The sequence below is a fragment of the Centrocercus urophasianus genome, unplaced genomic scaffold (genome assembly GCF_019232065.1).
Source record: "Centrocercus urophasianus isolate 14NV4802_14NV808 unplaced genomic scaffold, USGS_Curo_1.0 seq_30, whole genome shotgun sequence".
Lineage (NCBI taxonomy): Eukaryota > Metazoa > Chordata > Aves > Galliformes > Phasianidae > Centrocercus > Centrocercus urophasianus.
Window position 1 is genome coordinate 6,085,538 of NW_024884867.1, and position 27,538 is coordinate 6,113,075.

At 51.7% G+C, this 27,538-nt stretch overlaps 1 protein-coding gene across 1 annotated transcript; it reads right to left on the reverse strand.

The window, feature by feature from the left end:
• Positions 1-4,098: 4,098 nt before the first annotated feature.
• Positions 4,099-19,409, reverse strand: RPH3A (rabphilin 3A). The gene is given in 21 exon segments (XM_042828926.1): positions 4,099-5,542; positions 5,665-5,761; positions 6,273-6,354; positions 7,232-7,383; positions 7,558-7,614; positions 7,836-7,962; positions 8,354-8,463; positions 9,099-9,173; positions 9,516-9,595; positions 10,224-10,421; positions 10,492-10,539; positions 10,631-10,717; positions 11,148-11,270; positions 12,074-12,100; positions 12,307-12,472; positions 12,726-12,812; positions 13,008-13,137; positions 17,584-17,715; positions 18,055-18,062; positions 18,931-18,949; positions 19,333-19,409. Coding segments are annotated over 21 exon segments (2,013 nt in total). The 3' UTR covers positions 4,099-5,411.
• Positions 19,410-27,538: the final 8,129 nt, after the last annotated feature.

Below are 27,538 nucleotides of genomic sequence, written 5' to 3' on the forward strand. Positions count from 1 at the left end.
ACTGTCCTTGGAGGCGTCACCAAGAACAAATGCTGATACCTGATTTTCCTTTCCAATGTTTCCTCTCCAGTGCAGACCAGACCTACATTCATGCACGTTTCTAATTAGATGCCACTTTGTCGCAGCAATTTATTGGATCACAGAATCATTAAGGTTGGAGAAGACCACTACAATCATTCAATCCAACCACCAACCCATCACCCCTATGCCCACCGAACCATGTCCCTCAGTGCCACATTTGTTGATGTTGGTAGCACGACTCCAACACGTGGGGGGAAACCACCACCAAAAATCCCACCCTGGGCTGGCAGACACACCGTGATGCTCCACACCATTTGTTGTTCAGCTGCTGCAAATGCGAGACAGGCACACATTGTGGGGCCTCTGTCTGTACAAGAAAACCTGCATCACACCCAGTTAATATTCAAACTGTGATTAATCAAAATACTCCTCTTGCTGTTCCAGTTATGCTCACTGTTTGCCTGCACATCCTTTATTTTTGTTTAAGCGTGAGCAGAGTCAATTGGAATCAAGGATTGATGGTGGCTGCCAAACACTCCGCTCTCCAATGGCAATAAGTTACACTCCCATTATGCAGCATGCAACAAAGAGGGATGATATTTATTCTGGAGATGTTTTCTTTCCCAAGAAATACTCAAAACACTCACAGCTGCCATGAGGTAACTCAGCACCACAGGTGCTGCCCTACAGGAAGACATGGGGTAGCTCAGGATCCAGTGCAACCCCAGGAAACGAGAACAAATGAAACCATCAGCATCAATCCCCATGCATAGAGCAGCTTCCTTGGGCTCTCCAAATCCTCTGAAGCCCCATGGCCGATTCAAAATAGTTCTACATTGTGCCAGCAGCCCAGAGGAGTTGCTGGACCCAGCAGCACCACACATCTGAGTAATGGTTTATTTTTAGGCTTCAGCATGAAAGTCATTGATCTGAGCTCATAATTGCATCGTTATCTGTGCCCTATGAGATAAAGAGATTTCTAGCTGAAGTCCTTTTGAAAAGCCGTGCTTGAAAGTAGATTTATTTCTTTGAGCTTCTCTATTTTTCAAGCGAAATATTTAACAGTGAAAATTTGCCATCCTTTATTTATTTATTTTTGATCCCAGAAGACAGAAGTGTCTCCTGTAGGAAGGCCAGGAGAGATGGGATAAGAGGTGACCTGCAGCACTGCCTTTTGGGATGGCAGCAGCTATCCTGGAGCCAGATTTGGGAGGAGCCCCAGGGTGTCCCTCCATGAACTGCTCCCATCTCCAGAGCAGCCATGAAGGCACCCCACATCTTGCACAGCTCCCACCACTTCTTCCTTATTGAGAAAATAATGCTAATGCACAAAAAGGCTCTCTGTGATGCAAAGCAAGGATGAGAGCTTTGTAGAAGTCCTTTTTAATGAATTACACCCTAAGAATAGAGGTTAGCAGTGGGCACTCCAGGGTCATAGAATCATTTGAGTCGGAAGGGACCCCCAAAAGCCAACTGCTCCCACTGCCTGCAGTGCATAGGGGCACCCACAGCTCCATCAGTGCTCACAGCCCCATCCCCTGGGTGTGTGCAGAGATGGGGCACCACCACCTCTCTGGGCACCCTGTGCAGTGCCTCAGTACCCTCAGTATAAAAACTTCCTTATATCCAGTCTAAATCTCCTCTCTTTTAGTTTGAAACCATTTCCCCTTGTCCTATCACAACAGACCCTGCTTCAGAGTCCACTCCCCTCTTTCTTACAGCCTCCACTTAGATACTGAAAGAATGATAACACGGATTGTGTCCTTGGGCACTGCCACAAGCTCACAAAAGGAAAGCACATCTTGGGAGAAGACAGCAGAGAGGCAAGCAGTGATCCCTGTAGGGATCTCCTGCTCCATCATTCTTGGGAAGCACACCACATTGCTATCATAGATCCAACAAAGCTGCTGAGTCCTCTTCCCTGAGACAAGCACTCACCTCCTGCTCAGAAGCAGCGCAGGAGCCCAGCGCTTGGTCATCATCCTCAGCCCAGCGGGTGGAAGAAGTGTGCTCTGCTCCCAAACTTTCTCCTCCTCTCTGAAGCTCCCTGGCCATTCTCCAACACCAGCAAGAGATCCACTTCCACACCAGCTGCTTACTGAGCTGGCTGTCGCCTATGCTTTACAGTTGTCTCAATGAAAAGCAAATCTGTATTGATTCCATAACAACCAAGGCTGTAAATTACTGTTTGGGACTGGCTCGGTCAGTACTGAGATGAGAATCTATTGATTGCACCAAAGGTTTTAATCTAATTAGTTCTCAAGGAAACTTGTCGGAATAGCAGAACAATTCAGATGCTCTGAGATGTAATTAAAAACATAAAGCATAATAAAACATAATACCTACAAAAGCACAACATGCAAATAACGGCCCTGGTCAAACAAAGTTTGCAGTCCAAGGGCTTCCTGTTAGACTGAGAAGAAAACAAGAGTAGAAGTATCAGCTGGGGCCTAATGACCCTCTTTTATCCCCTCTCTCTCTCTTTAGAAGCCCTTCCAATCAGGAACTCACAACCAACCACAGCTGAGCTGCCATGTCCGTAATTATGTGGGGCAGCAATTAAACCTGGTGTCAATTAAACCAGGTGGTGCTGGGGGGAATGTCTTGCACCCCATTCCAGCCTTCCTTGTTATTAGTGAAGCAGCAGTGGCCTCTGCTGCTGCATCTCTGCATTGCACCCAGCAATACTGCACGGCCTGGGTGTCCTTTCAGGGATGCAGGGGGTACGGGCGCCCAGCATAAGAGAAATATGGACCTGTTGGAGCACGTCCAGAGGAGGGCCACAAAAACGATCCATGGGAAGGAGCACCATCCCAGGGGACAAACCCTTTAGCCGGATCTGCTGTGAGAGGGCAAGAGGAAATGGTTTCAAACGGAGAGAATTAGATTGGATAGAAGAAAAAAAGCTGTTTGCGCTGAGGGCAGTGAGGCACTGCACAGGGTGCACAGAGAGCTGGTGCTGCCCCAACCCTGCACACAGCCACGCTCAGGGCACGGGGCTGTGAGCACTGCTGAAGCTGTGGGTGTCCCTGTGCACTGCAGGCAGTGGGAGCAGATGGCAGCTGCACTGCATGGGGGGTAGCTGCAACCCGAGCACGACAAAGGGCACTGGGATGTTGGATCTGTGTGGTTGGGTTACTCTACAATGGGATGCATAGCAGTGTCACAGCAAATCAGGGACTGCCCTGGATGCACTGTGAGATTCGTGTTCCTCCTGAACCAAGGCATGCCGAGAGCCCATGAACACTTTGAGAGTGCTTCCCATGGGGAATCCCCATCTTTCACCAAAATCCACACCAACCCCATTGCACAGGAGGGCAAAGCCAAGCTCCACAGCACTGGGAGCTCTTTGTTCTGCAGGGATGGGGTACAAACATGACCATCCCACCCATCCCCCCCACGTGTGTTCCTATTCTCATAGGGAATGAAAGAAGCCAAGAACCATCCGTTATTTTTTTTTCTTTTCCAATAGTCTCACTTTATTAGATACCACACCAAGAGAGGATGTTGTGCTGCATGCAGCGGAAGACTGGAGTATTTCTAGTTCCTGTGTAACATTTTCTCTTTCTGTTAATATTTGTAAACTGATATTTTGCTGTAAAATCACTGCATGCAAGTTGGAATGCAAACAGCAGTAGAAGAGGCTTTTTGTTTCATTTTGTTCTTTTTGTTGTTGCTGTACCATTCCCCATCCATACGTGCATGCTTTATTTACAACGAAAAGAAAGTCATTCAGGGCAGAAATTACCATCAGAAAAAACTCAGAGGAGGGTGGCAAACAGAGACAAGGACTGTGGTTTGCACAATATCCAGAGTGGGACCAGCAAGTTGCACTGTATTTATTTTCATGGGTGCCAAGAGATGAGTTGAGCATCGGTTGTCTGAAGGGAGAGCAGGGCACATTGATACAGGACACAGGAGGAAGCTACCTCGGTAAAAGCAACCTTAATTTAATAGCTCTGCACGCACAAAGGAGGGTGGGCTGCTGCATGGCTGGAATAAAGGAATTGCTTAGATTTGATTTCATTTGTTCTTTTTTAAAGGTAACTTCAGAAGTTTCCCCAGCATTCCCCCATTCCGTGGGGGCTACGGAAATAAAAATATTTTAAATATATATATATATATTTCAAGAATAGGAAAATAATTCATCTCAGTGACAAGGAAGCTCTGCAGTACAGCTGGACTAGAGCACAGCAGGACACAGCAGCGAGTTGCATGGGGCAGCAGCACAGCCAGAGGGGCTGGAGCCAGGTTTTGCACAGCATGCGCGGGTTGTGGTTGACCGAAAGGACAGCCCAGCACTGCTCAGTGATGTTGCTATGCTTGAGGTTGTCCGGAGACAGCAGGGGAAGCAGGATGGGAACAGAAGTGAAGGGCATCAGTCTGAGAGCACTGCGGCTCTCTGCTAGAGACAGCAAAGAAAACACCTCCAGACAATCGTTAAAGCACAGCTTGTAGACGACAGATCTTGAAGACAACAGATCTTGTGCAGACTTGCAAAAACTATAACCAAAAAATATACGCATCCAAAAACGAAAAAGTTGGAAGACCTCTATCTGTGGCAGCTGCTGTCAGTGTTTGTGGTATTTTAAAGCAACAATCTATGAACATAACAGCTAGTTGGTGGGAAATTTCTTCTCCCTTGGCTTCCCTCCTGCACGGTGCAGCCAATGTTGGGACAGCCCAACTGCACTGGACAGCAGGACAGCAGCAAAGCCTCACGCTGCCCTCAGCTCACCCTAACCAGCCCCAGCCTATGCTTCCCTGCAAGCACAGGATGGATCCCTGCATGTGTCTACCAGTGTTGTACAGCTGGTGGATCTTCCCAGCAGAAATTCAGAAAGACGCACTGCGATATTGCCCACGTGGAGCAAATCAAAAGCTCAATCCGTGCTCACAGGGTGACATCTGTGACACATGCTCTGGATACTGAATGATAGTTACAACCCACATCAAGCCAAATTTTTCAGTATCAGCACCCAGCAAGCAGAACTATCCACTGTTGCCACATCCGTGCTCTAAGTGCAGTGGATTCAGGGGCCATACATCCTGCACTGGGATGGAGCAGTGAGCTGGGGCAATGGGACACGTGCAGTCACACACACCAACACTACGGCAGCACGCGTGAGACTACTGAGAAAGAGGCAAAGGGATGGGCACTGTAACTATTGCTTGACAAAACTGCACACCGGGATAATTCGATGACCCAAAAGAAAAGCAAGTGAATATAAAAGATCTGGGTTCGTTTTCACACAGAGGTGAGACTGGGGCACAAGGGATGCTTGGAGGAGGCAGAGCAGCGGTGCTGCCCAGGGCGCGTAGCAAGGCATGGCTGCACTGGAAGACAGACAGACCTACAGGAGGGGTGCAGGACTGAGCTGTGGCTGCCTTTAATCACTGGCAACATGGTTCTCATTCTGGAGGGTGTGCCAGCGCTCAATCTTCTTGTCTTTGTTCTTCAGACACTCGTACCAGTGTTTCAAGCGCTCCCCCTTTGCCGTAATGCCGAGCTGACAGCCGCCTGCAGGAAAGGGAGGAGGGAACATTCAGAGTTGATGCTGATATTCCACTGCAAAGCACTTGCATCCACCCATAGAGCCAGCCCTGTATGGGGCACCCAACCACACGGAGATCTTCACTCACCAATGTAGTCGTTAGATTTGCCGATATCGTAATCCCAGACAGAAATGTCCAGGGACTTCTTGGCCAGGTCGCTGTGTTTGATATCATAGAAAAACTCCTGCAATGGGAGAACACCCACATCACCCCATGTTTGCAAGGAAATCATCCCTGGAAAACTGCTGTAAAGAATTGCAAATATCCTGAATTCCTGAGTTCAGAAACAAGGAGAAGATATTTAAATGGCAGTAGTGAAGAGCAGATGCTCTTCCCCCTGAATGGTGGCACAGTTCACAAGCCAAGTCAGAATCATAGAATCACAGAATCATTAAGGTTGGAAAAGATGACTGAGATCATCCCGTCCAACTGTATAGTTCACTCCTTGCACCTAACTGAGTCTCCTGCATGTTCCCCATCACAGAAACCCCAAAACCTGCAGCCACAACACTTCCCTAGGAGGTGCAGGAGGAGCCTGGCAAGAATTCCCTATTGGATTGGCGGCCAAAGGCAGAGAAATGTATCACCACAGTGGGTCAGGGTGTCCATCCCACCCATAGCAATTCTAGGTTGCCCATGGTCTGTAAATACCACTAAGGTTGGTTTAACAGTAGGGAAATTACATACATCCTTACCTCATTAAACTCAGGATTCAATGTTTTCTTTTTAATCTGGGTCTTATGCTTGGCCTTTTTTCCCATGTCGGGTTTCAGCCAACTGGGGGCAACAGAAAATAGCACAAAATTCAACTGAGAGAAGGGTGTGAGCTTATATGCTACCAAAAAAGAGTGATTTTTGGACTCAAAGAAAGCAACCAGAGATATTTAAGGCAATGAAACGGGTTAGCCAGTCTCCCTTCCCACCTTCTAAAATTATCTCAAATAAATGTAAAACGAAGTAAAATCTTAAATACTCTTTTTTTTTCTCCTCGTATTGCCAGACTACATATGGGAAACCACACAGCCCTCTTTTGCAGGGAGCTGAGCTCAGCAGGGAGATTTCCCTTGCTCACAGCAACCAGTGCCACTTTCAAACCAGAAAGCTGACCTGGTGCCATGCCCTCAGCCCCTCACTGTCCCTCAAAAAAAATGCAATGGGTCCCAAGTCTTCTTTTCCCAAAGAAAACTGCTGATGGAAAATGTGGCCAGGAATGTGTCAGTGCATACATTGGTGGCCAGATTTATATTTTAAAAAGCTAAAAATAGCCCTCAGTGTTTAACAAAGTGCAGACCAGCACTCTCAGCCAAGGTGGTTTCATCCAGAGAATGTGAACTGGTCAGGGGCTCATGCTCCACGTTGGGCTGCAGAACCCAAATTAAATTGCATGGTTGGCACTTGTTAGATCTTTGCTGGAATTTGGTTTAAAAACGGAAAGCCATCATTTTTCTGTTTGTGAAAGTGGAAAATATCAGAAAAAGAAAAGAGAGACTGAGAAGGAGTACGGCTTAGTTCCACTCGAGATGCACAAGATGCACAACACAGGTGCTACTGCATGGATTTTAGGGAGAACAGAGGGTGTTCTCCTGGTGACCCCATGCCATGGGCAGTCGGTGACCCCGTGGCTGTGTGTCATGGACAGTGGGTGCTCACTTACAGTTTAACGAAGGGGTCTGAGTACCCATTGGCGTCCATGGCTGCCAGGTGCACGCAGCGCACGATGCCCACAATCAGGCCTCCCTGCTGGGTGCTGTACATGAGGGACACCAGGATCTTGCCACGCTCCTCCACGTCCCCACCGCGATCCACCTGCAAGGGGAAGCAGCTGGAGATAAGGACACAAGCAGGGAGCAGAAGCCAGGCAATGGTAAAGAAGAGACAAAACAGACATGAAGGAGACTTGTAGCCATGCACCAACCCCTTGTTGGTTCAATAAAGGGTTACAATGAAAGAGATGGGGTGAAAAGTGCTGAGGGTCCTTACCTCCTCCTCATAGAGAGCCATCCCGCGAGACGAACCTGTTGTTCCAGCACGCTTCATCTGGGATGGGGAAGGGAAGAAAAGGGACTGCCATGAGTGACCACACATGGGAAAGGCTAAAAGGTTCCCTGGTGTCCAGGCTTTGGGTGTAGCTTGGAACCCACCCCAAAAGACTCAACGATATCCAGTATCTACACTTTTGAGTTGACCATGAACTCCCTCACACAGCGGTTGTTAACAACCTCAAAAGTAACAGTAGCAGAAATTTCATAGAAGCTCACTGGTATTACTCTCTCCAAGCAGATGTTGAAGTTCTTTTTCTGATTGGCCTTGAGTTTTTTCAAGGAAACTCTAGTTTCTCCAATAAACTCATTGTGGCCAAATTTGTCTTCATCGCACACGGAGATCCTGGAGAAAAGAGAAGGGCAAAGTGAGCATCAGACAGGCAGGTTACAGCAACACCTGGAGCATAAAACCACACAAAAACCCTCCTGCAAGGTGACCACAGGGTGAGCAGAGGCAAAACATCTGCCTTCTTCTGGCCAAATGGCCAGAAAACAGAACTTCTCCTCTGCCAGGATGTTTGAGTGTGCAGAGGCAAGACAAGAGTAAGAAGTTTCCTTCAGACATCACACACTTTAAGGAACTTCTAATCATTTTATTGACCTGTATACTGTAAGATTAAGAATGCAAAGCCCAGATGTGGACCCCAAATTCTTCATTTCCAGGTGCTCTGCCCATACCCTCTCCCAGCATCATCCTGCCAAGCACCAAGCAATGCCCCAGCTCCTCTACTTGCCTGAGTGTTTTCCTTGTCATGTCCTCATCCGTGATGCCGTGATACACCAGGGTCTCATTCCACACTGGGTTGCGGGTGTTGCGTAGGGTCTTTGTTCTCAGCTTATTTGACTACAGCACCAAAAGACAACACGGCACCTGAGCCAGGGCTTTGGGCACCTGTAGCTTATGGGAGGCAACTGGGCTGTGGCATCAAAGACTTAAGCTCTTTCCTGATGATGACACTTGGACTTACTCTGCATGAGACAAGGCAGCCAGCACATCTCTGTGCACAAAGTTAACCTGCAAATGCCAATTCAAGGCTTTTGCTCTCGGTTTCTCCCTCATTTTGCTCACAGTTCCCCTGGGCAGAGCTCAGCTGTAGGACTGAGCCCTGCATCCTGAGCACAGAGCCATGGCAGCAGCCCCGAGCCAACCATGCTCCTGCATTCCCAAATGATTTCTCCACTGAGCCGGATCCAACTGGGCTGGGGAAGGAGATTTCCAGAGCTTGCTTTGATGCGATGGGAAGGAAAAAGAACTTAAGAGTTCCTTCTTCACAGCTCTAATTAGAACATGCCATGACTTCAAAGCAAAGCAAACCAAACTTTCAAACTCTGGTAATAATTAGGTTTTGTGTCGGGGAGAAGCCATACCAAGACTTCAAGGGGAGGAGGTCTGCTGCAAGCCAGTGTCTGGGAGGCTTAGAAAACCTCCACTCACTCCCCAGGCCATGGCCAGCACACCCAGCCCAGGATAAGACACACCTTGCTGGCCCCAGGCAAGAGGTGCAGCTTTACATAAGGATCTGCCAGGCCATTCGAGTCCATCGGTTTCAAGCCCTGAAATATAATAAAGGAGACACAGGGTTAAGCAGAGTAGGGAAATGATGAGATCTATCCATGAAACAAGAAGAGAAGAGAAGGGAAAGGAGAGAGGGGAAAAAGGGAAAGGGGAAAGGGAAGGGGAAATGGAAAGGGTGAAGAGAGGGAAGTGGGCAGAAGAGAGCAGCTCTGAACATCTGGGATGCCGAGAAGCAGAAAAAAAAAAAAATCCAACTCCATCCCTCCCAGCCCCAGGGCGCTGGACACAGATTCACAACCAGGAAAGAAAGGCAGAGAAAGAAAGCGCCATCCGGTGGCCGGTGATGGGATGCTGTGTGGCAGGGGCCGGGAAGGGCTCACCTTGGCACGGATGAGCGTGCAGTGCAGGGCGCTGTTCTCCTGGTCGTACAGCAGGCTGAACTCCAGCGCTCCCAGCGTGGCTGCATGGGAATGGCACCTCCTAAGAACCCCAGCCAATACCTCTGCTTAAGCAACCCCAATCAGCAATAATGAGAAAGATTTGCCTCTTAGATGTAAAAGCTTCTTATGGGCAACACCACCCAGCGCGAGCTGAGGATGCAGAAACGCTTCCTTGGTAGGAACAGGCTGGGGAGGTGAAGCCGTGTCCCTCCAAGGATGCTCATCCTCAGGCAGTAGAGATGCTTGTTAGGGAAGTAAATGGCCAAACATCGAGATCTTGTGGCATTAAGGTAGTAAAGCCACCAAGCCTTTCCTACAGGTGGATGGACAAACAGCCAAATTTGGGCCTCTTGAAATGGGAAGGTCACATTAGCACAGATAATGGCACCCATTAGAGCTGAGTAACCTGGTCCAAAACTGAGAATGGGAGTGGGCTCGGCTGCAGCTCCATCCTCCATCCCTCACCCAACCCAGATGTCAAGAGCTAAAACCAAAGCACAAAGACACCCCTAAGGCTCTGAGGTCCTTCCTGCACTTGGAAGCACCCAAAGCATCACGGGCTGAAGTTTTGGAGAGCACTTTTCACTTTCCAGTTGGCTTTGTGTTTGTGGCACAAACCCACACATCCCCCAGCCCCTGGGTACGCACTGCCTTCATCAGAGTCATAGCTGTTAGCGTCTTCTTCCTCCTCCTCTGGGGGTGGCTGTCTCAATGGGGCTGGGGGCTGTGGGGCTCCAGGGGGCCGGGCTGGCCTCTCATCCCGAGCTGGGGGTGCAGTGTAGCCCCCAGCCCTCTCCTCCTTGGGGGCTGCACGGGCTGGTTCCGGGGGTCCCGGCGGTGGGCTTGCTGCAGGAGAGACCCCATTAGCCCCCAGTGTGTGCTGTCCCCAGGCCCTCAGCAGGAACCCAACGTTTACCTTGTGTTTCCAGCATGCGGCCAGCTGCCCCAGGACCTGGTCTTGCCACTGAGGGTAGATACATGGTTAGTGGGATGACCATGGTGATGCACTTCCCAGTCTGACATTGGGGTCTCCACCCCAGCCCACAGCACCCTACCTGCAGGTGCTGCTGGCCTGACAGTGGCAGCGGGTGGCCGTGGGGGTGGCGTGGAGTTGGTTTGCATGGAGTTGGCTCTCTTCACACCTGCAAGTGGAAGCAGGATCAGCACTGGGGATGGAGCAATGCAATCCTGCCTGGGAGCTGAGCATTGCCCTGGTGTGGAGCTGACAGCCTCCAGCCTCGCAGAGAATCCCTGCTCCTTTTTGCCTCCAGATCACAATTTTTCCTTCTCTGCTTTTGAATCTAAACAACATTGAGCGTCGCTCCACCCTCACACCAGGCAGGAGCTACAAGTCTCGTGGGCACATGTCCTCATCCCTGCTGGCTGTAAGAAACAGGAAAGTGTCTGTCCTCAGAGCAGCACCCAGCACACACGTTTCCAGCCTTATCAACTTCTGCAAGTTCAGCCCTTGAGTGACAAGTGGGCTCATCCCATAGCACCACTCAGCAAAGTGAAATGGATCGGTGCCAGCAGTGTGCACAAGCACACCCGTGTGCAACGCACGGCTCTCACCAGGGCTCCTGCTGACCCCGCTCTCGATGGTGGGGTCACGGCTCTCCGTGTCTTCACTGCCACATGGCCCCATCCTGCCCTCAGCCGGCTTGCGGACCCGGGCTGCCATCGTCACTTCACTGCCTGTAGGAATGAGAAACAGGGCGGTGAGGTTCATCCCACCCATCCCTGGGGGAACAGGAGGAAGAGGAAAAGAAGGAAGAGCCACACACAGCCTGCACGTAGCGCTTGGAAACATCCAAAGGACACAGCGCATCATACGGACACCAGGAGGCAGAAAACAAGGACATCCATCAGTGCCCATCAACCCCTTAATGACCTTACAGGACAGGGAGATCATCTTTTCTGTTTGCCAATCATCTGCCATTTATTAGCAGGATGTCAGCGACAGCTGCCCGTGTCTCATTTGCGCACCCCCTGGCGGCCATCCGAGCGGATAAATCACCGCCGCGCTCACCGGGGCGCCCGCACCGCTGCTCTTTGATGAATCGCAGCCCTCAGATGGGATGCAAAAGGTCCCGGCACTCAGCCGGCTCGTGAGTATAAATCTTTGCTGTGACACAAATGGGCTGTTTATCCTTGGCTGCGCGCAAGGAGAAGTGAAACGCAACAGATTGCGGAGGGAGGCGAGGGGGTGCGGGTGAGGAAACGGCGAGGCAAGGAGTCATTTTCCAAGAGAGCTTTAGGAAAATGAGGGTCAGGGTGCGAGCATGCTGGGGGCCTGGAGCAGCTGGGACAAATCCTCCCCGCATGGCAGGAGAGCAGCATCATCTATAAGGAGACAGCAGCTCTGCTCAGAGCATTCAATTGCAGTGCATGGGAAGGTCCCAGGGATCTCAGCACCAGCTGGAAGGGGAAACCCCACCAGGCAGCATCTACACAGGGGAAGGCATTGGAAGAGGGCACGGGACACACATGGTGCTTACCACAGTGGTCCTGTTCGTCTGCCTGGCCTTGGGAGCACAAACAGAGTGAGAAGCAGTGAGGGATCCCACAAACCCAGAGAACTCCCTCCCCCCAGAAAAACCCTTCAAGAGGCAGTGAGGATATCAAGGCAATTTCTGGGACGTTAAAAATACCCATAGCATCCTCCATGACTGTCAGGACACTCGTTTTTTAGGGCTCAGCATGATGGGGACCCCTGGGCAATGCCACTTACCCCGACCAGGCGTGCGGGATGGCAGCTTTGGGTCTGGGGCTGGTGGCTCAGCTGGACTGGGCTCACTGGGGGCCGGGGGCACCTTGCTCTTGCTGACGGGCATCGGCTGGGGCAGCATCTGCTTGGGCAATCCCTTGAAAAACCAAGCGCCAGACCGCTTCCACACCTGGGGGAAAAAGACAGGGGGTGGGCTGAGGGCACACAGCCCCTTATCCCCATCCTCACAGCCCCTCTTGCCATTCATTCAACTCTTTGATTTCTCTCATCCAGTTCTTGCTGTGACAACCAGGAGCCCCTGAAATTATTTGCAAGAGAAGAATAAGGCATTTTATCCCCGAGCATCCTATAAAAATCATGCTGAAGGAGAAGGGTAAGGTACAACAGTGCTGCTCCCAGTTAAGGAACGTGGCCGCACTCACCTCCCGCTGCTCACTGCAGATCTTGCACAGCCAGATGGGGTGGGGACGGCTGTTGGTTGTCTCAACGCCACACTTGGTGCAGACATTCTGCAGAGAGAGAAAAATGTCGTGGGGCAGAAGGACGTCAGACGGGGATGTTAGGCCTGGGCCAATGGAAGATGGGATGATGGGAGATGGACAACGAGGGATGGGGTAACGAGGGATGGGCAATGGGAGATGGGACAACTGGAGATGGACTAATGAGAGATGGAAAAACAAGAGAAGAGATAACAAGATCCTCACCTTCTTGCAGTCCTCGCAGACAACACAGGCAGAGCCACGAGGCCCCAGCTGCTCCCCGCAGAGGATGCAGCGGTTCACGCCATCCCCCAGCACGCTGCGGCGCATGTCCTCCAGCCGGGTCATCAGACGCCTGGAGGAGACAAATTGTCACCATGGACATTGCAGCCCTGCCTCAGGAGGCCTTGGGGCAGCTTCTGCTTTTCAGCAGCAGGCTGTAGCCGTGGGGAATGCAACAGGGGGGAACGCAGCCCGAGGGGCACGCTGCAATATTATAATCCCCCATGGAATTACTATAATTTGCACTCCTATTGACTTTCCTGCTGATGTCGACTGCTGCAAGTGCAGAAAAATGCCAAATGTCAGCATCTCCTTGCAAAGCAGCTTGACGTCAGCCAAGCAGCTTTTGCCCAAATGGGGAAAAAAAAAAAAAAAAAAATCCATCCTGCTATTGAGAAGAATATTGGAATGGTTCTAGTGAGAATGTTGAATGAATTAATTGATTTTCTCATTTTCTACTGAAAATATTGCATATAGTTTACCATAATTTGCAGCCCTTTGAGTAAAACGCCAAAAACCCACCAGAGAACAGTCTGCAAAAACACATCTGTTAACTGCAAATGTACAACAAACAAACCAACAAAACCCAACAGTTGAGCAGCTCAAACTCAAAACTCAACAGTTCAGCTGCCCCCAGTGGCACACAGGGGATTTGTAAAGCTCATCCACAGGAGAGCAGGTGCCAACCCTGAATCCAAGACCTACAGATAGTGCTGGAAGGGGAAAATAATGCATCATTGATGGCACTCGGGGAGAAAAAAGGAAGAGGGGAGGAAAACAGAGTTCACCGGAGCAAACGGCACAATCCTTACCCGCAGGGTCTTTCTCCACTCCCATCACAGCATGACCCCAATCTGACAAAGATGCTAACACAACGTGCATTTGAAAAATAAGGCATTTAAGAGACGTTTTCCCACATCTGATGGCATCTGCAGATTGATGATGGCTCTGCCAGCACCTTGAAGTGGCTCACAATCAGTGTCCCAACCCTGGTCGACATCCTGCATGTCACATCCCACTTTGCACTCGTGTCACTTTACACAGGTCCTTGGAGAGGAAAAGCAGCAAGTGGGGAAAAACAGGTTGCATGCTCCAAGGCGTTTTACTACAGCTCATCAAATGCCTCCTCAGCAGCTGGTTGGGATCACCAAGAGCCTCTGGGAGCTCTTCATCAGCCACTGAACCAAACCCAAAGCGTGGACTCATTGCTCCATGGTGAAGCAGAGGTTATCAGCCCTTTCAGTGTGGCTGCAATGGCTTCTTTGGGTGGGCGATGTGTTTAACCCTACTGGTGGGTTTCCAACTGGTTGGTTTCCCACCTGTTATTTCACACTGCTGGTTTCCCTCTCATGTGTTTCCCACTCGTGGGTTCCCACAGATGGGCTCCTGATGGTGGATTTCCTATTCATGGGTTCCATGCAGTGGGATCATCTCCCTGCACACAGCGGCAGCAGGCTGTTCTTTGTTACAGCTTTATTTCCAAGATGTCTGTCCCTGCCTCTGAGCATCCGTTTAATGCTCTGCAGATCATCCTACGTGATTCCCTCCTACGCAACCAGTTGGGTGCCAGAGCCATTGGCACAGGGTCATTTTACACCCCTTGACTTCAGCAGAGCTGGATTATCCCATAAACACGCTCATTAAAACCCAGAAACTGATTGTTCCCAAGCTACTTCTTACTTTAATTAAGCCTATGGCAGAGGGTCACAAAGGAGCCCATGGCAGGATGGCTTTTTGCTGCATGTCAATGCCATGGTGATTTTCTACCCCATATCTGACCATGTGCAACACGAGCACTTTGTCCCCACTTGGCCAGGGAAAACATTTCTGAAGCGAAACCCTTCATTTTCTCAGCAGCAAAGCACATTTATCTGCATTTTTTTTCCGCTGTGCTGCAACAGCTCAGCTCCAAAGAGAGACAGCTTCCCGTTGGAAATCTGCAAGCCCAAACAAACTTATTATAGAAACTAGAACAAATGGCACAATCAAAGCAGGAAAAAAAAAAAAAAAGAAGAAGAGGAAAAAAAAAAAAGCCTTAACATTTCAAGAGATTCATTATTTAGCTGCAAAATCTTTCCCTGTCTCTCATTTAGCAGAAGGAGCTCCTTAAGAGGTTTTTTAACCAGTGGAAGTGCTTCAGCTGGCACCAAACACACCTGTGGCGCTCATTTAAAACGAAGCCCATTTGCCTAATTAAAACATCCATTCAAGCCAGAGAAATTTGGCATTTTTTTTTTCCTGATTCAAATGCTGCCATGAGAGGAGGGTATAAAAGATTAAAATCGAAGTCCTGGGGCGAAGCTGGCAGAAGGAGGCAAGCTGGGACCTGATGGAGGAGATCACAGGGCACAGAGAGGTGTTCTCATGCTAGGCATGAGCTGCAGTCCTGCTGCCAACAGCAGCAGGATTTACAGCATTTCAAAGCAAATTTGGTTTGTTTTTTTTCCACTGCATCTTGTGGTGCTCCTGCCCTGCTGTGTCCACCCATCTCTGCCTTCCCATGGACTTTTCCTCCCTCTCCATGCCTTGGAAGCACTAATTTTTATGGTACACGTCAAACAACCATCACATCCCCATCCCATTCCCCTGCGTGTCCCTAGGACCACAGCATTTCCCTTACTACTGTGTGCCCTTCGAAGCACCCATCCTTCTGAGTCAAAGGGCAGGAGATAACACTAATAATAAATGGTTAAAACAGGGAATAAATAAGCAAAATAAAATAAGCAGAGGAAGAAAAGAAAGTGGTGGCACTAAGTCCCACATTTGGGGTTCCTGAAGGCAGCAGGCAGGGAGGGAGTGCATCCCATCCATCACCAAAAGTGTGTGCTCGTGGCTGATGGCAGCAAGATAGAGCCAAGCAATGCTGCCTATCTGGGATGCTTCACATGCACCTGAGATAAGAGCAGTAAAACACTTCCCTGGTAATAAAACATCTGCCTGGCCCCATAAATATGCTTTGGGAGAGCACCTGCAGCAAGCAGTGGTCCAGGACTGGCAATATTCCCTGCCGCCACACAGGAAAGAATAGCACAGGATGTTTAATGGGATGGCAGTGGCACAGGGGAGCATTTAGTGCAGTGGGTAACCCTGCGTGGGGCAGGGATGGGGGAGCTGCAGGGACAGCAGGGACAGGATGGAGGCAGAGCCACACGTAGGAGGATTTGGGGGGAAGATATCCCTTATAACAAGCCCCGAGCTGCAGGAAGCCTCCATCAGCCCACTGCATCGCTGCTGAAGGTGATTCAGCTCCTGCTCTCCTTCCAGATCTCTCCCTGCCATGAGACAATGACCCAGCCATAAGAAAACAACACCAAAGTGTCCCCGTCCTACAGCCCCAATCAGCGCCCAGCCCACGTCTCCCTCTGGCTGCCCTGCTGCTAAAAATAAGCTTTGGCTGTGGATTAATCCCAGCTGTGATTGACATGAGTGACCCCACAGACATCTTCCAGTGAACGCATCGACCCGCTGCTGGGTGAAGGGGGTTTGGTCTGAGGGCTCTGGAAGCAAGACAACCCCCTGCACCCCTTAAGTTGTTCTTTATATCTACCAATCCTGCTTATTTTATTGTTATTTTTAATGGGAGACCCCTTTTCCACTTGGGGAACGTAAAACCCATCATGATCCCATACAATGTGGTTTTCTGGGAGCATCTCCCAAAGGATGCAGAGCTCAACAGCTGCATCCCTGCACACATCATCTTCCACAACACACAGAGCTCTCCTGGATAACTTCCAGGGTGATGCTCTATAGGCACTATCCCCTATTTCCATTGCTGCACATCCTCCAATTCATGCTGGAGCCAACGGCACGAAGGAGCTGGCAGGGCTCCTCCTGTGCCTGCTTGGAAGGGGGAACTGGCCAGGGGTGCAGGGTACCATCCTTCACCCATTTCCTTCAGATGGGCATAGGGTATCCCCCCCCTCCAGCCCACACATCACAGTCTGCAAACATCTGCTGCAATGCACAATAAGGGGAAAAAAAAAAAAAGATATCTGCCTCACTGCTAACATTCCTGGGAACGTAATCCAAAAAAGCATCGCTGCTGAGAGTAATTCTTAGCAGGCTGGAAATGTGCAAAGCTGGGGAAATGCTGCTCGTAAGCTCTTTTGCAGAATGAATCAGCAGCGAGCTCTCTTTCCATTCATAGGCACTTGGGGCTGGTTTCTACAAGCAGTAGAGGAAAGCTTGGCACGTTTTGGTGCTGGATGCAAGCAAACTTTGGGTCCTGGAGCTGCTCAGAGCTGCTCCAAACTGAGTATTTTGGGAAACAAAACAAACCTGGCGTTGTCAAGAGGCAACAGGCTGCAGCCTGCAGATAGGGCAGTTTGCAACAGCAGAGCACTGAATACACACGTTTAGGTCCATTCACCAACACATGAGCACGTGCCAAGGTCTTTTGGTGAACAAAAACCTACAAGACCATCCATTCTCAGCCCGGAAATTCCCCAGCATCACTCTGGATGGAACACTGAAGGCACCCATTGCCCCCACATCACATCCCACCGCCGCACCCGCTCACCCGATGCGCTCCTGCTCCATCTCCTCCATCTTCTCAGCACGGGCGATCACGCGGTTGATGATCTCCTTCTCCTCATCCGTCAGCTCCTCTCCCTTGCGCTGCCTCTCGGGCTGCCCGCCCCGAGCTGCCCATCTGCAGGGAGAGAGCAGGGGGCAGCCAGGCACCACATTCCCCAAAAAGGGGAAAAATCGTGCAAGCCCTCCCTATTCTCCATACTCTCCTCCTGGCTGGAAGCTGATGTTCCCATTTCCCGTTTTTGCAGGGTGTGTTCTATGCATTTTTTCACCCCAATTCCCAACACCGTGTGCTCAGTTCCCCATGGCCCCGTCCTGTTGCCTGTGCACGTGGCATGGCCACACCTGTCCTTGAATCCCTCCATCCCCAGCACAGTCTCTCACTGGATTCCATGCAATCCACGGAGACACTAATTATAATTAACCCATGGCTGAGACTGCTGCTGCAAATTAAAACCCATCTGGCTGCCATCCATTAGTGATCCCAAAAGGTGTGAAATCTGAAGGTGGCACTCCTGGTTCTGTCCCCTTCGGTGGTGTTTCCAGACCAGCTCCATGGAAAACAGACTTGGGGACCTGGCTCTGAGCACATTCACGGATCCCGGGTCCTTGCTTTATGGACACCTCCTACAGCAGCAGACTCCCAAGCATCACTGTCTCCCTTTGCTATGAGGAACTTCAAGAAGACATCAGAACACAAAACAAGAGATTTGTTTCAAATTGAGAGACATTTCCTTCCCAAAACCTCTGCCATTATCCCCATGTTCAGCCAGGGCTGCATTCGGTTGCACTCCCCATCCTACCTCTTCCCACAGCTGCTCTGTTCATGGCAATGGGGTACCTGCAGCAGGAGAACCCCACAACCAAACCTGCGAGCTTCCCTGTTACCGTCCTCCCCAAAAAGTTCCCATGAAAAGCAGCCCCAACCCGGGTACCAGGCAGCATAACACCAATTCCCACACTGCATCCTACAGCTGGCAGCAGAGTGGGGACACCAAGGGGGACTCGGAATGCAAGCGAGGAGATGGTGAGGATTTGGAGGAATTATGGCAGGGATGTGCAGTGCTGGAGAGAGACACTTTTGGGGTTAAAATGGTCTTTTTGTGCTTCCTGAGCTGCTCTGAGCAGCTCCACAGGCACCCTGTTCCCACCGGAGTTACAGAGCTTGTCAAGGTAAAAAGACCGTAAATTCATTAAGGCGGCGCTTCCTAGAGATTATTGCTTTTCCTATAACCAGGGTGAGGTCCTCCCTGTCTTTTTCAGAGTGTTATAACACAACTAAAGTGCAATGGGGCAAAAAAAAACCCAAAAAAAAATCAAGTGGGATGGATACTCACTGCTCCTTCTCGCTGCTGGAGGCACAGGGAAAGAGAGGGGACAAGGATGAGGAGAGGAACGGGATGGGGGTGGCTCAGCCTATGCTTGGCCACTGCATATCCCCATCCACAAGACCCCATGTCCCAAAACCATTCTTTATGTCTCAAAACCAATCCCCATGTCCTGAAACATCACAAACCAGACTCCACATCCCAAAACCAGGTCCCGCATCCCAAAACCAGATCCTGTGTCCCAAAACCACTCTCCCTGTCTCCAAACCAGTCTCCAAATCCCCAAACCAGCCCATGCCCATTGATCCCACCAGGACAGAGAACTGCTGTGTGATGCCCCCCAGCACCCAGCAAGGTGACATCGCCCTGCCCGCTGTCCTCATGGAGGACCCCCCCGCCCCCCTTACCTGGCTCTGAGGGACATGGTTCTGTCACCGGGGCACATCCAGCGGTCAGCACTGCCACCCACCACCGCGTCGGTCATCGCCGAGGGGACCTGCGGGGACACGGACGGGTTGGGGACGCGGGGCATGGAGCAGCGCTATTTAGCATCCGGCGAGCGCTGACTCATCGCGTCGGGCAGTCAAATCGCTTCGCTGGGTTTTGGCACAACGAGACGCATCCATCATTTTCCCCACCGGGATACAGCGGAGCTTTTTGTCACCCTCCTGCTGGCAGCCGGTGCCGACAGCTGCCGGTGGCGAGGGGGTGGTGGGGGGGGGGGGGGGGAGGGGGGGATAACCCCGCCTGGCCCCGATCCCACTGCCTGAGAGCTGCAGGGATGGGGATGGAACTGCCGATCACTGCCGCCACCACGCACAGAGCCCACAGCCCTCCCCTCGGCGCGGATGTAATTAACGAGATGCCCGACCTCGCATTAATTGCAACGCTTCAGAGCTGGGAGGGAAGAGGAGGTTTCCCTTCCAAACAGAAAAGTACATGTATACAAACTGGGAAACTTTCCCCCAAAACGCAGCACACCTCCTCTCCTGGGGAACAAAACTCCCTCTTAGGTATTTTGGAATCTTGAAGTCTCCGCAAAACGCAACATCATGCAGTGCTGGAGGAGGCTCTGGATGGCAAAGCCCAGCCTGATGCCAGCCCCATAGGTGGGTGCCAAATGAGGTGCCCATGGGTCCATCCATACATCCATGGGTCCATCCATATATCTGTTTGTCTGTCCAGATATATCCATGGGTCCCCCCCGCCTCTCCATTGCAGGTTGAGGGGCAGCGCAGCATTGCCTGCATTGCTCGCAACACTTGCATTTGAATTGCTCCTTCCTACCTGCAGCACTGCTGGGGAAAAAAATAACAATAAATCCCAAACCCCTCTGCAGAGCCTGGCCTGTGGTGACAGGGCTGCAGTTTTCCCTTGGTGCAGAAAATATCAGCAAATCCCATCCCCACGAGTTCCAGCAGACGGAGGAACGTTGATGCCTGTTTGCAAATGGGTCCCAGAAGAATGGAGATATTGACCCCCCAAAAATGGTTTTAACTGAGTTCAGACCTCCTTACTGATTTCAGCAGCCACCAACCCTGGATCACAATGGCTGGTCCTGGTTTTACCTCCCAGCATGAGCACACTGGGTCAGGCTGAATCAATAAATAAAGAGGTGCTATTTCTGGTGCCATTTCCACATCCTCAGCTGAGTGGAGAAAGCAGTTTGGTGATGTTTCCCCTGGGCAGCTCCATGCAGGTGGGGCTGAGCCTTGTCACAGGGCCAAACCCATTGTGTTGGGGAGGAGGAGGAGGATGGCAGCACCACGGATGAAGGCTGGTCCAGAGGACAACCCAAGCACAGGCACAGGACCTTGGTAAGGTGGGAGGCCAGTCTCACACTGGGGCCATTGGAAGGCTGGGAGCTGAAATCCCAAATTCTGAGTGATGAGAAAGTGTGCACTGTGCCCAGAAAGGGGAAAAAATATCCCCATCCTCTGCTTCCTGCTCTGCAACGTTGCAGGGGTTTTGCATCTGTCCCTATAGTGTTGGCAGGGGGTGGAGGATCACATCTGTTTTCCCCAAAACTTCATGATGACATCTATGAGAATTCCATGGGGTAACAAGAGCTCTGCTGGCTTCGTGCGGTGCCTTTGCTTTTTGCCAAAACAGGAGGCTGATTGACAAGGTCGGTTCAATAAGCAAATTGCTCATTTCCATCCCACAGCCTCTGCCGACACCTGCACTGCAGCAGCAAAGCTCCCAGCACAATTTATGGCCAACACTGGGAACTCAGCCCCTCACTCTGATTCCATGGTTGGCATCGCTGCCCACAGCAGGGAGTTGGAACCCAACGATCTTTAAGGCCCATTCCAACCCAAGCCATTCTAGGACTCTGATTTCTCCCCTATGTTGTTTGTCCTGTTGTGCTCTGGGATGTGCCCAAGGTTGGCTGGGATGTTCCCAGCAGAGCCTTACCAGGGACTGAGGAACATCCCTGGGTTTTCCCAGCAAAAGGCACAGAGATGCTGGGAGGAAAACTTCCCCCACTGGAGCTTTCTAACAGCAGAGAGACCACAGTGTGGATGCAGAGGAGCCCGGAGATGGAGGAGCGCAGGAGCCCTTCCCTTTGCCTATAAATAATAGATTTGGAAGCTCTACTTTGCATTACTTCCAGCAACTACTATTGCTTGGCCCTAATGCTTGGCTGTGCGTTTTTAGCACACGGCAAAGAACAAAATCAGCTGGCCGTGGCTTTCCCTGCCCCAGATCTCTGCAAGAAGCAAGAGGCTGTGGCAGTCCAAGCCGTGATCTGGATGACATTAATGAAATGGAAATTTTCCACCCTAAGGTACCCAGACCCAGGGCCATCCAAAGCAACGTGACCCCTGTTCACCGCGCACGCAGACACCACAGACAGAGCAGAAACCATTGGCATGACCCTGCCAGATCCTTTAAACCAAGCCAAAACCCAACCTTGGAGCATCCCCAGCACCATTCGGTCCCACGCTCCTGGTGCACCCCAGCACTGCCAGGAACAGCAGCAGGGTTTTAATTCCTGGCCTTGAGGAAGAGCTGTGTGATGCTCCACTACTTCTGTATGCTGCAGCCCATGCGTTTGGCTGTGCCTAAATGAAAAGGGATGGAACCACTTCCCAGCATTGCTCTGCATGGCACCCGTAAGGCAGCAGAGCACCCAGCATGGGCAGCCCCACAGGGAGACCCATAGCATGAGCCCACCCCTCCCCACATCACTTCAGCCATGGGGGTGGCACGAGGGACCTGGAGTCACCACCATCAATCTGCCAGCTGCAGAGAGGGTCCCCACGGTATGGGTGACCCAAAGCCCAACAGATATCTGCCATAGAAAACAAAAAATTCAGTATTTTAAAGACTGTTAATGCAATAATCAGGCTCTTACGGTGAGCTCAACATTTCTCACTTCACGGTGCCTGCAGAGATGTTTCCACCAGCAAAGACACTGACACAGGCAACCTATTTCTCCAGCCTTCTCAGCTCTGCAATGCAGCTTTCTTAAATATTGAATAAGTCTGCCGCTCTACACCACCTGCCAGTGCCAATGATGAGGTAATTTTTGCATTGACAAAGCCCTAATGAGATTAATCTGGTTTGAAAGAGGAGGATTTCAGGGCTGTCCGCTCACCCGGTGAAAGGTGCAGCTCCAGGTTCCCCACCAGCAGCCAGACCCCGAGCGAAAAGCCAACGCGGTGCCAAGGCTGAGCGCTCCCAGGGCGGCAGTGCCAAGCAGGGCTGAGCTCGAGTGGAGCCAGGCACTGTCCTTCAGGGCTCTTGTGATTCACACCCAGCTGGGAAAATGAGTGGTTGGTGGCCCAATGGGCTCCGCAGTGCCGTGCCCATGGGACCATGGGTGGGAATTTAGGCAACGGTGACCCGCTGACCATCGGCTGAGCAATGAGAAGAGCAGATGCGGGTGCTTTGCTGCAGAACCTGGAGCACTTCAGTTTTTCAGCACACACGCGTGCATCCCCAAAACACCTTCACTGCTGAATTGCTCCCTGCTAGCAGCTGCTTCCATGGGATCCTACAGTCTCTGTACCCCAGCAGAGCCGAGTGCACCATGGGGGACCCAGAGCACAAATATGGTGCAAGCACTGAGTTCACCACGCCACTCCAAATACTGATTTAGGTTGGACAGGACCTTGAAGCCCATCCAGTTTCAAACTGTGCTATGGGCTGGTTGCCACCCATCAGCTCAGGCTGCCCAGAACCCCATCCATGGCCTTGAGCACTTCCAGGGATGGGGCAAACTCCAAACTTCACCTACAGGGCAATGAGCACTCGTATTCTGGCTCATCCCAGGCACAAATCATTGCAGAAGGTTTGCATAAATCCAAGCAAGCTGCTTCATGGCTCACACTTTAGGAAACTGCCTATGTTAGGGACTTTCCTTCAATAGAAAGAAAAATGAGATGCAGATCTCAGCAGGCAGCATTGTGTGGAAGTGGTAACCTGACTTGGCAGCACTGGGCACCAGTAACAGGCAGAAAGGGTGGATAGATGGGATGGATGTGATGATGGATGGAAAGAGAGATGGGTGAATGGGTGGATGGGGGGATGGGAGGATGAAAACAGGTCCAGAAGGAGCAGAACTCCCTGTGTGCATGCATCTTGCACCGTGCATGGGCAGATACTGCTCAGTCAGGGGTTCCTGCACCAGCTCCTGGAGTGGCACAGCTTGCACCCATCTGCTCCCAACGGCACTGAGCATGCAGAGCTGCTCCCTCAGATACCTGCACCACGAACACTTGAAAATGCTAGAAATGCAGCTCTGATGTGAGACAACACAAGGCAGAGAGGTGGGATCCAGTGCAAAGTCCTCTGGTCGCATTGCAGCACAAGCAGCGGTCCAGGAGCCCTGGAAATTCAGCTTTGGAGAAAGAGCCAGAAGCAGCAAGCCCTGACCCTGGGGCCATGCCATCCTCTGACCCCTGCTAGGCATGGCAGGGAAAAGGGAAGCTCATCCTGCAGCTTGGCACCATTTGGTTAATTAAGGCTAAACGTGGCCAGCAGGTGAATGAATGGCAGCGGTGCCTGCAGTCTGCATGTGCAGCAATGCTCAGATGATGGGTACACACTGAATGCAAAGCACCGTGTGTCCTGGCCACCAAGCGCGTGGCACACACCGAGCCCACCCTCCCAGCCCCATGGCATCCCTCCAGCCCCAGTTCCCAGCTTCCTGCTGTTCTCCAGGCAGAGATCCATCCCAGCAGTATGCAGTCAATTCAGGTTAATCAGAGAATCAGAGAATAGAATGGCTTATATTGAAGGAGACCTTAAAGATCGCCCTTTTCCAACCCTGTGCCACAGGCTGGCTGCCTCCCACCAGATTAGGCTGCCCAGGGCCCATCCAGCAGGGCCTCGGGCACCTCCAGAGATGGGGTTAGGCAGCAGAATGACATCTGTTCACATTACTCCCCTGTGAACCCAAAGCCATCGTGGAGCTGTCATCAGGATTACTTCCCCTGGTTAATGGCAAGGAAGCACATCAAGGGGAAAACATCTTTTTGGTTCTGTGCAATTATCCTAAGCTCCCACCCAGGCAGCACCCAACATTTTGATCGGAACAGATCCCAGCACAGGGATCCATGCATTGGTGGAGGCAACCAAAGAAGTTCAGCAAAAGCTCCAAGAACTGCCTGCAAATGCAGCAATGCAAAGAGTGCTCAGAGGTGGCACGTCCAGCTTGCTGCTGGGAAGTCAGGAACAGACCCAAAACTGCCCTGCAGGGGCTGAGCACAGGGTCTGCACTGCAATTCCTAACAGGAGGAAGGACTGGGGTGGATGCACATCCCATCATGGGGTGCTCAGGGCTGCAATGCCATGCAAGCAAGTTGCAGGCCCCACACCTCATTAATATCACTGTGCCCTCATCCCATCCAGCAGAGCCCAAACGCACCCAGCGAGCCGGAGGGGAGTGGTGCAGTTCCAACACGTGGGTACCAATTAAAACAGCTTCCAGCACGGCAACCCCCACAGCTCACCAAGGGTACCGGCCCCTGCCGCACCCCACCCAGCTTAACTGGAATGAGCAATTAACCAGCTGTTTGTGCTCCGAGCGGTTCATCAGCTGCCACCACTAATTGGCAGCCACTGCGGTGACACTGCCTCCGGTCTGCGGCAGGAGGACGGTGCCACCACCGCCACGAGCGGCGTCCCCTCCTCTCGGATCCCACAGTACCCCAATACTCGGGCACCAAACGCTGGATGCACCCCACAGATCACCCAGCGCTCTGCTTTCCTTCACGGTGCAAAAGAGGAGGAGGAGGAAGGGCTGAAGGAGGCTTTGCAAAGCAGGGATGCGTGGATGCTCGTTCCCAATGGGGCTGGAGGGAGCTTTGCTAGAATCCCTCCCCGCAGCCCCGCCGCTTCCCAAGGGAAGGCTGAGCACCGATCTCCCCTACACTCAAAGAGCAGCTCGCTAAATCCCCGCCAGATGAACAATGCATCATCAAATAAACCCCGGTATCACGACATTAACAATATTTATTTTCAGGCTAAGCTGCAGCCCGGGCTTTTGATACCAGTAATTAAAGCAAATGGTTCATCTGCTATCAGCTTTGCATCCCAGCAGGCAGCTCCCTGCCTTCCGATCCCCTTCGTTCATCCTTTCCCATCCGTTTCCCCCGGAGGGGATCGCCCCGACCCCCCACGCTGTGTCACATCCCTGGTGCGATGTGGCACGGATCGAGCCCGGAGCAGAGCTCACCCCGTGCCCACTCGGAGCGGTAAAATGAAGAAGCGTTCCTCGCTCGCAGACTGCCTCTTTTAACCCCGTCGGCAGCACTTCTGCCCGTCCTGGAACATGATGCTCGGGGACAGCCGGGTCCTCCGACCCTGCAGCTGCCTCAGACCCTCAACCCCGAGCAGGGCAATGCAGACCCCGGCTCTCAGCCCCTTACCTGGCCCGTCCCGGCTCGGCGCAGAGCGGCTCCCTGGCAGCACTGCGGAGCAGCGCGGAGGCGGCGCGGGGAGGGGACGCGGCCGGGGCGGCCCCGCGACGCTGCCCGCCCCGGGGCAGAGCCAGCGGCAGCCCCCTCCCAGCCTTCCCTTCTCCCACCCCCTTCCCCACCTCCTGTCCCCATCGCGTCCCCATCTACCCCATTATTCCCTTCTTCCATCCCCATCTCTCACGTTATTCCTGTTTTCCATCCCCATTTTCATCTCTCACTGCACCCCTCTCCCATCCCATCCCTGGGGGGTGTGCCGGCATCTTTCCACCCCACAGGCCACACTCAGCCCCAAGCTGCCCCATCAAAACCTCCCCCACCCACACACAGGGGCTTCCCCTGCACACCACTTCCATCGTCTCCAACCCAGCTGCATCCCATCAGGTCTCAGCTCCGTGCATTGAGGTTTAAGCAGCACAACCCGGGAGCATTCTCCTGGACCAACTTGAACCTCATGCATGAATTCACACCTCCTGCAAAGCCCAGACCGCAGGACCCAGCTGCAAATCTTTCAAGAAAATTCTGGGGATTTTCCACCAAAATAATAATAATAATAATAATAATAATAATAAAAGGAACCCTGGGAGACAGAGAACAGGAGCACACTCCTGCCTTCATCATGGGAAGGGTTCCTCCACTCAGGGTTGGGTTTTGAATGGCATTCTCACTGATGCTTGACGGACATCTCCTTCTGCTCCCACACACCCATGGATTTTTATTTGTGGTGCTTATGCAAAGCAGCGCGAGAGACGAGCACAGTGCTGTAAAGCTGATGTGCCCTGACACCTCCTCGGGGAGTCAGAAAAGAAAAAGCATCTGCAGAAATGTGAAAAGCAGCTCTAAAACGTGCTCTCCAGCAAGGCAGAGAGGAACACCTGCAATTATCTGTTCTGAGAGCCTGGCACTTCCATTCCTCGCGCAGCCGAGACGGCCCCTGCTCTAAAAATAAAGGAGCCGCCTTGGATTTTGTTGAATTATAAATACATTTTGGCAGTCTGGTGTCTCATGCAGCAGATCAAAGCCAGGCAGTGGTAGGGGTTTATTTCCTCTCAGCTTTGTTTTCGTAGCTGTGGGACCTCTAATTGTCACGGGTTCATTATATCCCACAGTGAGCGCGTGGCACATGCCGTGGGGCTGGCTAAGCCATCACTGCATGGAGGGAGGCTGTCTCCATCCCATGGAGTCTTATGGCACCACTGTGTGTCTTATGGCATGATCAGGAGTCCTTTGGCACCACTGGGTGCCCCATGGCATCACTGGGAGTTCTATGGCACCATTGGGCATCCTATGGCATGATCTGGAGTCCTATGGCACCACTGGGTGCCCATGGCACCCCTGGGAATCCCGTAGCACCACTGAATGATGGAGGTTGGAAAAGATCACTAAGTCCACGTCCATCACCATGTCCATAAACCATAAATCAGACCCCAGTTTGGGATACCCAGGAAATGAATGGGTGTGCAAAAGCCAAAAGTCCACTCTTGCAGCAGTGAGAGGAGGAGTGGAGGCTTTGCAAGCATTTTCCACCCCAGCACCATGGCACAGTGACACCCATGAAGATTCCAAATCCAACAGGCAGCTCTGGTACACTCCCTGGCTGCACTGCACAGCCCCAGGCTCAGATGGCCCCACATAGTTGCAACCACTCCATTACAATCTTTTTAATAAGAGATCTGCTAGTTTT